The sequence below is a fragment of the Zootoca vivipara genome, chromosome 8 (genome assembly GCF_963506605.1).
Source record: "Zootoca vivipara chromosome 8, rZooViv1.1, whole genome shotgun sequence".
NCBI classification, from domain to species: Eukaryota; Metazoa; Chordata; class Lepidosauria; order Squamata; family Lacertidae; genus Zootoca; species Zootoca vivipara.
In genome coordinates, this window is record NC_083283.1 from 29,174,029 (window position 1) to 29,186,668 (window position 12,640).

Consider the following 12,640-nt stretch of genomic DNA (forward strand, 5'->3'; position numbering starts at 1 on the left):
AGCAATAGGAAACCTTTGAAAAACCACAAATAAACTCAAAGTGGTGGGTGGAGTAATATGTCTGTACCTTTAATTGTTTCTAACAATGAGGGCTGTTTTTCTCTAGTGTTTTGCCTGCCAGCCAACAAACGCTTCCACATCGGGGAAGGCCTGAGGGGGGGACGGGGACAAGAGAATTGTTCGGCTTTCCTCGCCTTCTCCAGGAAGTGATCTCTCTCCGCCGCTGCTTCAGCCGCGCGCCTCCCAGCCAGGCAGTGGCTCCGGCTAATTAGGACACGTGATGGGAATAGGAAACAAAAGCCCAAACAATGGCAGCGTGGGAACGCGGCATAAATTGCAGTTACATTCCCCCCCCTTCTCAAATAAATAAATAAATAAATAAATAAATAAATCCCCAGCTAAAAGAAGGCCTGCCTTGCAACCTGCAAGCCACTCGTTGGGGAATAAATCCCACTGGGTTTAACCGGATAACGATGATAGCCCTATTGATTTCTTTCAAATTTCGCAACCTCCTTGCTGGCTACTAGTGGCCCCCAGACGGCAGTGGGGTGCACGTGCATCTCACGTCAAGGTGCTCATTGGCTCTGACGCAGAAATTATTTCCACCTCGAGATTCTGGAAACACAGACGCTGCCTCTCTTTGCAATAATAATAATACCGTAATAAAGGGTGAGGTGGTGGGGAGCAAAAAATATCTGCATGGAGAATTTTTAGTACCAGTCGCTTTTGTTGAGAGGCAAGAGAAGTAAAGGAGCACGCTTCCATCAGTATTGAAGCAGCTTAAAGCCCATGGGGGAGATTATTGTCCTGCAAAACTGCACACTCCTTGTACATGTTTGGCTGAAAGAAAAGGGGAGAGGGCAAAGCCCATATTTCCTTTGCAGCTCAGGAGATTCCTTCGAGCAGACCCCTTGCAGATTAAACACACTAGATATGGAGAAACAGCTCTGTAATGTCCAATGGCCTCTCTTAGCCCCCCCCCCCCGGGGGAAAATAGTATTCATAATAGCAACCTACTGCGTTTCTGCAAAAGTCATCATTGTGGTGTCTGAGCACACTGGCCTTATATAATTCAGTATTTATGCAATACTGCATTAGTTTTGAGACAAATAAAAACCAAGAGTGCATTTGGTTATTAAGGATGAGATCTTCAAAGTGCTATTTGTGTATTATAAAAATCCCCATGCCTTCACTAAAAACTCTCTGGGCAGTTAACATAAAAGGAATTACCTACGCTAGTGTCGTGTGTGAAGAAGGCACATTGAAATCAATACGACTTAGGACAAAATCAATGGGACAAGGTAGCTTGCACTGCAGGCCCAAAGAGACTTCTGTATCAGTGAGGCTAGTTCACATGTGCATGGTTATTATTTGATGACTGAAGGGATGTTCAAATGAACATCACTCATGTGTTGATGGGGGAGCAGGTTGCTGTGGGCCGAGCCCCCTGACCATCAACCATGCTCCCCCTGCCTGCCACATGTGCAGCCTGCGTGTGAGTGAAATGGCCCTACATCAAATCAGGATCCCTCCTCACAAGCAGCCACTGTGTGTGTGAAGGGCCCCTCCAATATGCACCTTGGCTATGGGTAACTGTGGCTGCCAGACTCAACCCTGCTTCACCCATCAACACCTGAAGGGTACTTGCAACATCTAGTGATGGCTTTCTTGTGTGAATAAACCTACACGGGTCAAATTTTTGTATCACAAGCACACTGCTTTTCTGTGACATCTTGTCCATACATTCAGCTGTTGTAATTAACTGAAATCAAGTGATGTTTATGATCTGTGAACCAGTCCCAAGCCTAAATTCTGAGCAAACATGATTAGGATTGGGCCAGTGTATCACTGGTCTTTAAAATGGTGATGTCCTCCCTTCTCAAGCTAATACTCTCTCTGTTGAAACATTGTGGCTACTAAAACACTGGTCAATTAACAAAACAATCATTGCAAAACTTAAGATTGTCATTATACCATTTGCAAGTCAATGGACTTGCTTGGGGTCATTTATATAGCCAACGCTATGCCTCTGCCTCTTTCATTTAAAGTTTAAGTAGAATATAATTGCTGAAATCACCCAGTCATTACAATTGATTTAGGCTGCAATCCTAACTCTACATACCTGGGAGTCAGCTCCACTGAATTCAGTAGGACTTACTTGTGAGCATGCATGGTCAGAATTGTGCTGTTGGTCTTCCCCATGTGTAAGGAAGGGCGCTCACATGTGTTTGTTCTAACTTCTGATTAGGTACCCTGGGCCATTAGATGAATGAGGGTTAATGTATGAGTAGGATCAGGCAGCTCATTCACTACGTTGGCATTCATGCCATCTACTAGAAGTAGCAGGAATGCCAGTACCATTTGATGATCTACAGAAGGTGAGTAAGTAACCATAGTGACACAGTAAGTTTCCTGGACTCAGTATGACAGGTTGACAGGATTACTTTTCAAAGCAGTTCCTCCTTCCCCGAAGAAGAAGAAAAGTGGCTGGGTGGAGTCTAAGGAGAGAAAGGCTTTCAAAGTTAATTCAGCACACCCACTAAGCAAAGGTCAACAGGAGTGGTTTCCTGTTCAGGGTGCCTTAAAGCTACCTCTTCTCACCTTTCACTATTATTTTGACTAGGTTCATACAACAGCGTGCAGGAGGAAGAAACAGGGAAGGATAGGAAATGCATCAAAAAACAAATATGTTATTCATTCCTGCCCCCCTCAAATGCTAGCTTTGTTTTTTGTTTTTGTTTAAAAGAAAGATGGTTAGATACTTCTGGACTGATCCTGGGTTTGCAGTTGGCTTAGTAATGTCTGCCACAAGAACAGTCAAAAGAAAAGACAAGGGAAGGGAACTTGGCTCAAAAGACCTCTGCACTCAATTCTTGACTACCCGGGGGGGGGGGAGGAGAGAGAGAGACACCCTTTATGAATCTGAGCAGCATATATAAAAGAAATCTGCCAGCTCTGAACATCTTGTCTAGTTTAGCTCCAAAGTCAAGATCAGGAAATGCTGCACCAGTTGTAGGGTATTCGGCTCCCTTAAGCAGTGTCTGGGCGGATGTTGTTGAAATGTATGGGAAGATCCGGATGTATGGCAGCCCATGTCAGAAGTCTAGATTTGGGTGATTTCCCTTCAAAATAGCTCAGAAAGTTTTGGGCAAAACTTTTTTTTAAAAAAAAAAGCTCAACAACCTTTGTGTCCTGATTTTCACTTTTTGAAATATGTTAACCCTAGAAAGGCTTGGAGGAATCAGGGCAGCACCATTGCTGTCCTGCCTTGCTGCACCAGGTTTCCCTTTGCCTGACAACAGGCCAGAGAAAAGGCATGTGATTGGCAGAATGTCCAGGTGAGAATCTGTCAGGCTGGCCTACAAGCTCCAGGTAATCATTCCCTTCAGTATCCTATCCGCTTCATCTGCAAGTACTTACACAGGCATGCCTAGATGTCAGTTGTCCCCACAAATTCCCTTTGAAGTGCCTAGAAAAGAGCGTAAAAGAATCTCAGAGGTCTCTTAAGTCAACCAGAGCAAGTAAGCACAGAAAGCAGATGTGATCATTGTAAAATCGTTACAGCCAACTTCTATGATTAAATGCAGTAAGCGATTTAACACGAACATATTTATGGACATGCGTGCGTCGGGGTTTCTAGAGTCTGTGCATTTTAGTGCCAAATAATAATAATAATAATAATAATTTATTATTTATACCCCGCCCATCTGGCTGGGTTTCCCCAGCCACTCTGGGCGGCTTCCAACAGAAAAATAAAACACAGTAATCTATTAAACATTAAAAGCCTCCCTGCCTTCAGATGTCTTCTAAAAGTCTGGTAGTTGTTTTCCTCTTTGACATCTGTTGGGAGGGTGTTCCACAGGGTGGGCGCCACCACCGAGAAGGCCCTCTGCCTAGTTCCCTGCAACTTGGCTTCTCGCAACGAGGGAACCGCAAGGTTATCAGTAGTTTGCAGGCAACAGTAGAGGCAGCATGGAGGCTTACATGCCAATGTCACAGCTTGGGCTGCAAGGATGGTTCAAACCAGGTTGGTTACATTTCATCTTTATGTATTTTATTTACCAACCTTTTGTTATAGGAACAAAGGCTGACAGTCATGGGGTTTTTCAAATCGTCCATCCAGGTACAAAGTAGAGCCAGCCCAACTTTTTCATGAACAGAACTACATGAGATGATTTCAGATCATTATCTACACAGTGAATGGTTTTCTGGTTCACTTCTACTATGCAGACAAGGTTGGGGACAACTCAGTTCACAATTGCCTTGCTGACTGAGCACAGCCAATTCCCTCTCCCCACCTAAAGTGCAGCCCATATTTATGGTTAACTTTATATACATACAAAACATTGAGTTTAGTCTACAGTGTCCTCTGAATAATGAAATAACTAGCATGTCACTTGATTGACATGTATTTAGCAACTGAAAGGGGTATGTAAACTGACTCTACTGAAAAGCATAGAGTTTGAAGAGATTGTAAATTCACACGTGAAATAAATTACCGCTTGCGATACAGAGCACAACTCTTTACCAGTCTACTGGGAGCAAACTTCCATTGTTTTGAATGAAGTTTACTCGCAGGCAAACGTGTTGAGAATTGCTACCAGTCGCAGCCAGGAAGCGACCAGCTGGCCGTGTGCACGAACTACGGGCAGCACGTCGTTTTCTAAAACGCTCTAGGGTCGGCCCTGCGCTCCTGCTGAATCTACAAGCGATTCTTCATCGCAAGCGCAACAAATGCCCGAAAGCAGGCAAAGCTGGAGAGCGAATCGCGGGCTTCCGAGTTGTTAGCGATCCCTCGGGCTCATCTCCGGCTGGGCTCCGCGCCGCGGCGCCGGTGGCTGAGAACAGGCAACTCAGCGCAACAGCCGCCGTTGGCCCGAGTGCCACCGCCGCTCCACCCCGCGCCCAGGGGAGGTTCACACGCGGCAGCCGCCGCTCCTGCACGCCCCGCTCAGTGCCGCCGCCGCCGGCCCCGCTTGGCCGCCAGCCGGGCACAGAGCAACTTTCCCACGGCCGCCCGGCCACGCGTGTGGCTCCGCAGGCCCCCAACTGGCCCCGAGCCCAGCCAGTTGCACAAGCGCGGGGAGGTCGGCGTGGGCGGAGGAGGCGGAGGCGGAGGAGGGAACGGGAGAGGAGCTTCGAACGCGGCCGTGTGGCAAATCCGAAAGCTCCCAGCCAATGAGTGGCGGTGGGAGAGAGGGCGTGCCGTCGAGTATCTCCCTGAGTCGGCGGCCATTGGCTCAGGGCGGCGGGGGCGCAGCCAATCGGAGGCGCCGGGACGGTATGTCGGCTGCTCGGAGTTGCCTGGAGCCGGGAGCGCTTGGCGCGCCTCCCAGGCTGCCCCTCCCCCGGGTAAGAGGCGAAGCGTGGGAACGCGATGGGGGAGACGGAGCCAGAGGGCGAGCGGCGTCGGCGGTGGGAGCAGAGGGCGCGCTGAGCTGGCACCGGGGAATCGCCGCTCGTTCGCACCAGGCGGGCAGCAGGAGCAGGACCTCCCCTCCCCATTCCGGACGGTGGTTTAGAGGGAGCCGGCAGCAGCAGCAGCGACAGCAACATGAAGCGGTCGCACCCGGACTACAGCTCCTCCGACAGCGAGGAGCTGGATGAGCCCATCGAGGTGGAGAAGGAGAGCGGAGACGAGAATGGGTGAGGGTGCTGGGGGGTCGGGCCGCGGGGAAGCACTGCCTGCCCGTGTGCGGTAGGCCGAGAGGGGTCCCCAGCCCGTGGCACAGCAGCGGCACTTGCTCCGAGTTGGTCTGTGCCAGGTGCAGGGTTGAAGCTGTAGCTCCGGGCAGGCAAACTCCCGCTGCTGACACGCAGAGACAGCCATCTCCGCGGCCGCCCCTGCTGCTGCTTCGATCCTGTGCGCACTTACCCGGGAGTAAGCCCGGTCACGCCCAGCGGGAGTTAATTCAGAGCAACCATGCGCTACCGAATCCGATACAGCCCCTTGGCTCCCTTTTGCTAAAAAGCCGGTTCCATAATTACACTCGATTTATTTCCTAGTGAATTTGTTGGTGTATTAAAACAAAACATACGGGGAATCGGGTGGGGCGACGGATCTCACCCTTTTGATTTGGACGCCTTTATTTTTAAGGAGAGGAGGGTGCTTCTGGCTAGATTCATTTGGTGGCGAAGGAAAGGCACTCTGCATACACTCCGTCTTCTCAATTTTCCGGAAGACTGTGGCTGCAACCTGACACACACTTGCTTGGTGGCACAGGGCCAGACGGCAAATCTTGGCATTGAAAACAGGAGGAAAAGGATGGGTCTTCGCACAAATTAAACCATGCTCCATTGTCTGCTGCCCATGCCCTGCATTTGGCACTGCCTGGGTTACCTGGGATTATCCAGGCGTTTCTGTGCTACAACTATTTCTGTGCCTACAGGCTTTCCAATTGTTTCTTGTGGAAATCACTGCTCCCCAACCTCACTCCTTTTCTGTACCTTCTCAGTATTGACGCCTGATTTCTTTCTTGCTGGTTTCAGAAACTTGAGCTCCGCTCCAGGTTCGATGTCTCCAACCACCACTTCCCAAATTCTGGCTCGGAAAAGACGCAGGGGGGTAGGTCTCTTTCTGCTGTGCTTGAAGTCCCTTCTCTTTCTGCTCTGCTTGAAGCCCCCCTGAAAAATATTGCTGCTTCCCTTTCAGATTATTGAAAAACGTCGCAGGGATCGGATCAACAATAGCTTATCAGAGCTGAGGAGGCTGGTGCCTAGTGCTTTTGAAAAGCAGGTAATTTTGAGGCAGCCCTCTGTGTGTGTGTGAGGGGTGGGATGCTGCAACTCGGTGCAGTATTATTAGGCAACAATGTGCTATTTCTGTGCTGCTTCCTTCCCTTGGCTTGAATCCAGCTGCCTTTGTGCTGATCTTTGCCTTCAATTTCTTAGGGATCAGCTAAACTGGAGAAAGCTGAAATCCTGCAGATGACTGTGGATCACCTGAAAATGTTGCACACAGCAGGGGGGAAAGGTAAGGTCCTTAACCTGGCATGGAAGTCAATTCTGTATACTAATCCCGATCAGATTTTCTGAGTGTGGTTCTCTACATAGCCAAAGCAAAGCATCATTGTTGAGCTTGGGGAAGCCCCAAGGTTTCTGGAAGCACTAAAAAAACAGGGAAAGCCCTTAAGGGGTGTGTGTGTGTGGGGGGGGTGTCCTTCCACAACAGCTCAGGGAGGAATGGGCATGGGATGTTGACTGACTGTTGCAGGGAGGAGTGGGCAAAGAAGGGGAATGGATTGGAGTATCCTGGAAAAAGCATGGCTGAAACTGTGAGTGGAAGCATGCGACACTGCAACATCTCATTGCAGGTCCCACTGTGTGTGGGATTTGTTCAAAATTTAGCCACCCTCTATGAGCTTTTGCTAGCAGCACATCTGCAGCCTGCTTACTACCTAGCAGTCTAAACTCTAAATGGTAAAAGTTGTGGATCTCACCTGAAGGGCAGGAAGTGTTTGTGTTTGGCAAGCACAATTTTGTGTTCGTTTGCTAACTTCAGTGGAAAGTACAGCCAATTAAGTTTGTGAAGGATCCGGCTGTGCATGATTTCCCTTTGGGTGCAGGAATCTTCAGCTAATTCCTGTGTGCCAAAGACACTGGATCTCATGTACGTGTCACTGTCTCAGCCATTTAGTATTTTTCATTTTGTTCTAGTATCTTAAAGGCTGTTGGTAGCTGAGCTGCTAAGATTATAATCTGTAAGCCACATTGAAGGCTCCTGATGGGCCAAAAGACAGGACATACATTTAACAAAATAATTGTATGCCATGGTACGAGAGGTACGGGAGAAGAGAACAGCATGTGTGTATATATCTATATAGTAGTCATTCCAAATGTTTAATATGCTGTTACTAAGCTTGTAATAAACTATATACTGGTGGATAGTAGCAGCAAATCTTGGACTGTACTTCATAACCCAGTAACTGCAGAACAATCCCATAGAAACCCTGGAGTTTGTGCTTCAGAGTATCTTGATTGATTGTGGAATTTTAACTGGCGCTTAGACTCTTTGCTGAGAACATCACAAATGCTTATTGGCTGTTTTGAGGTTGGGTGTGTGTGGACTTGGAGCAGATCACTGAATTCTAGATCCTGTTCTCATTCATGAGATTTGGCTTCTCGAAATAACCACTTATGTTGCCTTGGGTTCCATGGTGGAAGAAAGGTGGAATATAAAATAAAATCAAAATTATGGGCACAGTCACATTGAGACATGAAGTGTACTTGCCAGACACTTTGCTTCATGACGGTCTGATCAATATTTCTATTGCTCATGGGTTTCTATAAAGTGAATGTGGAGTAGCACATCTTTAGTGGGGCATCTTTTTGAGAGAGACGACCACAAATGAGGAATGGAAAGAGCTGCCCATGCTCAAGACATCACTCTTCCTTCTGTTCCTTTCTTCTAGGCTACTTTGATGCTCACGCTCTTGCTATGGACTATCGAAGTCTGGGCTTCCGAGAGTGTTTGGCCGAAGTTGCCCGCTACCTGAGCATCATCGAAGGTCTGGACACTTCTGATCCTCTCCGTGTCCGTCTTGTGTCTCACCTGAATAATTATGCCTCTCAGAGGGAAGCTGCAAGCAGTTCCCATACAGGGCTTGGACACATCCCTTGGGGCAGTGCCTTTGGACATCATCCCCACATCTCCCACCCATTACTGCTGCCTCAGAACGGGCATACTACTACGAGCGGCAGCGCAACTTCCACAGAAGGTCATCATCACCACAGCAGAAGTGGGGCTCCCCATGCTGAATCATCTTCACTGAGAGCACCCCCTAATGGCAGCATTGGACCAGTGCTTCCCGTGGTCACTTCAGCTTCTAAACTCTCTCCTCCCTTGCTGTCTTCCATGGCTTCCCTGTCTGCATTCCCCTTTTCTTTTAGTTCGTTCCATCTGTTGTCTCCCAATGCTCTCAGCCCGTCTACACCGGTACAGTCAGCCGGCCTTGGCAAACCTTACAGACCATGGGGAACGGAGATTGGTGCATTTTAAGAACTAGCAGGGTGGTGAAGGGGTGCGTTGTCTGTAAAATAGCCAGCTGAGCTGGGGCATCTGAACTCCTTTTAACAGTTTGTTATCAAAAGGTACAGTTCCAGTTTTAACAGAGTTTGTACAAAGAAAAGGTTTCTCCCCACCCTGCTTTCTATTAGCAGATTTTAAAAAAGCAGCAGTTGCCAGAAGTTTATCCATATTTTTTTTTTGTAAAATCTTCATAGATGTTAATTTAAAAATGATAATAAAATAGAATTTTGCTGACTCGTTTGTTATCTTAGTGGCATTTCTCAAATGATCCTGTTTGTCTGAAAACACTGGATCTTTTTTTTAAAGAGTAGAATTTTTGTCTATCTCCCCACCCCCCAACAGAGCCTTAACTCACATTTTTGTTTGGTTGTGGGGGTTTTGTGATACTGAGATGTTTTTCAATGGAGAAATTGTTTGTAAACTATGTTTTGACGTTTGTATTTCTGAGCAAAAGCGTTGACAAATCAGATGGACCAGCTTTATCTCAGATGTTGGTGGTGGACCTGTGGGCTTCTGGATGATGATGATGATGATGACCTTCCAGCTCCCATCAGCCCCAGCCAGCATGGCTAATGTTCAGGGGATGATAGGAGCTCTACTAAAGCAATACCTTGAGGGTCTCTGGTTCTCCATCAGTATTCTAAGAAGAATAGAATATTTCTGTGACTAGTGCGGTGATTCAATCTGCCTTGCAAGTTTATCCTGCTCCCCAATAGGTATATTTATCCCCATTGCAGAATCACTGTTCTGTTTCTTGTGCCAAATTTCGTTGCGATTTTCTTCCATTGGGGCAAACAACACTAAAAGGTTGCAGGCCAAATCCTAATTCTAGAAGCTTTTACCATTGCAACTAAGTTCAACCAACTTCGTCCGGCTCCAATCCACTGGATGTTTTTTGTTTTGCTATTTAAGATGGAGGGATTTTAAACATTAGAGCTTTGGGGGTAGATTGTGCTAGGTTTGGGGATGTGGGGACAGAGACCATCACCTGCCATGTTGCTGGAACGTAGGATGTGTCTTCAACTCAAGTTCCTGCAAGCAGATGTGCCAAGTTTCAATCCAGAGAACAGGAGTTGCATCTAAATTAAGTTGGTTGCACTTGGGTTTCATTCAGTGGCACTTGGCGTGAGTCATGATGACAAAGAGTTGTGTCCAACTTTATTCTGTTCAGATTAGACCCACCGAAATGAGTCGTGTCCATAAATTTCACTGGGTCTATTCTGAGGATGACTAACGGTGGACACTACCCAACCTTTTCATATTTATTTCAATGGGACCAACTATCTTTGGCTGGATCCAGCTCCTGCATGTGTCCCCCGTTAAATGAGCCAATAAAGCATGAGATGCAGTAGCTCTGGTGGTTTCCAACTGTTCTCCCATGCCCTATAGTCTGCCTTGCCTTTCTTGACTAGACATGTAAATAGTCCTGCAGGTATGGGATAGCTCAGGCTTCCTCAAACTTGGCCCTCCAGATGTTATGAGACTACAGTTCCCACCATCCCTGACCACTGGTCCTGCTAGCTAGGGATGATGGGAGTTGTAGGCCAAAAATATCTGGAGGGCCAAGTTTGAGGAAGCCTGGGATAGCTGGATGGACAAGGGGCAGAATAGGTGGGGAAAGCCACAGTTCCTTGTCCCGTGCTTTATTGGTGTGTTTGTAGGTTGCAATTCGGCAGGCATTCATCACACACTTAGCTCTATCCCATAAAAAGCTGTAATGTTGTGGTCATAACTGATTGGAAAACATGGCCGCTGACATAGAATCTAATAGTTCCTTTGAGAAAACTTGAGCAAAGTTTTTTTTTTAAGCAAGTTTCAGCATTAAAACAACAACAACCCAAAACTGCATAAAGAGCTGCTCTCCAGTACATAGAAACTTGAAGGCTTTATACGGCTTTCCATTAGTTGAGAAGTGAAAATTTGGTCCAGCACAAGTTTTAGTTGCCTCCCAGGGCTCTTCACTAATGTTTCTTGACCCTGCATTTCTACTGTTGCATAATGTTCTGTTCAGAGCAAGCAAAACTGGAGAAAACAAAAGTGATTATTCTATGTTTTTAAAAAAATACAACCAAAATTAAGATACTGAATCATGGTTCAGTTTGTCTAAATCTGCATACTTTATCCTTCTTGTATGTTTATAGTTTTCACATCACAGAATGTGGGATTTTGTAGTACTGTACAGTGATCCAGCATCCCAGGGCAAAAGCCAGGTGAGCAGCAGTTCTGGATAACCACAAAATCGATTGCTGTGATGTATATACATACTGTGCAGAAAAGTAGTCACTGCATTTTTGTAGGGCTTAAAATGAACTCCAGAGGGTAATCTGAAGAGTATCCCTATCTATTCTCAACAGGCTTGTTCCTTTAAATGACTATTCTAAAGAGGGCTCCACCAAATTGGATTTGATCAATTTTTGTATTTGCATTGTGCCTAAATAAAAGAATTGAGAACAAAAAAAAGTTGACTGGCAAGTTTGTCTAGCTACATGAGAGGAAAAGGGTGTTTTAAACAGATTATGGTATAATTACCTTTGTGTGTGTTGCTTTAAGTGTACTATTCATTGCATCTTCTGTTTTACTGTTCTGTTTTCGAATTTTGGCCTGTGAAGTGATATTTCTAGACATTATTCATGAAGCAGGCATTAAAAATAACTGAAAATTTGATAGTTCATTTATGCAATAGAAGAGGAGAGCACTGTTCACATGTTCAGTGTTGGGTGGGATGTAAGAGACAGAAAATCTGGTTTAACCTACTGCCCCAGCTTCACTTATTATTCTGAAGGTTTTAACAAACCCTGTACAGCTGATTGTGCAAAACCTTGTGTGCTGAATTGGAGACCTTGCCTTTTGCAACTTGTACATGGGGGAGCTTTGTTCCAGGGGTGGGCAGACGTTTCATGTTGAGGGCCGCATTCCTTTTGGTTGTGGAATTTGGGGGGGCCCACTTGCCAGGGATAGGCAGGTCTGTAGTTGGTGGGTGGCACTGAAACCCAATGTGAACTAGGCTACTTTCCTTATTGCTGTTCTGAAACCTTCTGGTCTTCCATGATGAATGTGAGGTATTTCCCCTGCAAAGTGTCCCCCATCTCCCACCCTACAAAGTGGCATAAAGAAATTAAATAAACATGGTTGCTTCATTGCAAGTATGTGACATGAGTTCCACAGGCTGGATTTCTGCTTATTGTATAGTTACTTAAGGCAGCACCTGCATGTTTAGGAAATGAGCTGACAATCTCATTCTACAGGAACATATGAGGGAGATTCCCCAAATTGCTCAGTATTGTCTTGGTTCACTGAAACTATGGCACATGACACAGGGTGGGTATACCTAGAATAGGGTTGTTTGGCTCCACACCAGCCAGCATTGCCAATGGCTGAGCACGATAGATGTTTTAGTCAAACAACATCTGGAGGGCCACAGGTTCCCCACTCCTGATAAATTTTTTAAAAAAAATCTCATTAAGGTTGCCAGTTACCTATTCCAATGGAATGGTGCCAATTGGAAGAATATTGGTGTGCACCTGGTTGCTTTAAGTAGCATGTTAATCCAGCAATATAATTTGTCTCTCTTACCTGCCTACAACAATCTTTGTAGGGTGGCTTTCCCCAACG

The 12,640-nt window shown here is 46.4% G+C and overlaps 1 protein-coding gene across 1 annotated transcript; it reads left to right on the top strand.

Annotated features, from left to right (window-relative positions):
* Positions 1-5,310: 5,310 nt before the first annotated feature.
* HEY1 (hes related family bHLH transcription factor with YRPW motif 1) lies at positions 5,311-12,439 on the top strand. Its single transcript, XM_035126141.2, has 5 exons — positions 5,311-5,646; positions 6,490-6,565; positions 6,653-6,736; positions 6,892-6,973; positions 8,412-12,439. Exons 1-5 carry the CDS (start codon positions 5,555-5,557, stop codon positions 8,996-8,998), a joined length of 921 nt encoding a protein of 306 aa, XP_034982032.1. The 5' UTR covers positions 5,311-5,554; the 3' UTR covers positions 8,999-12,439.
* Positions 12,440-12,640: the final 201 nt, after the last annotated feature.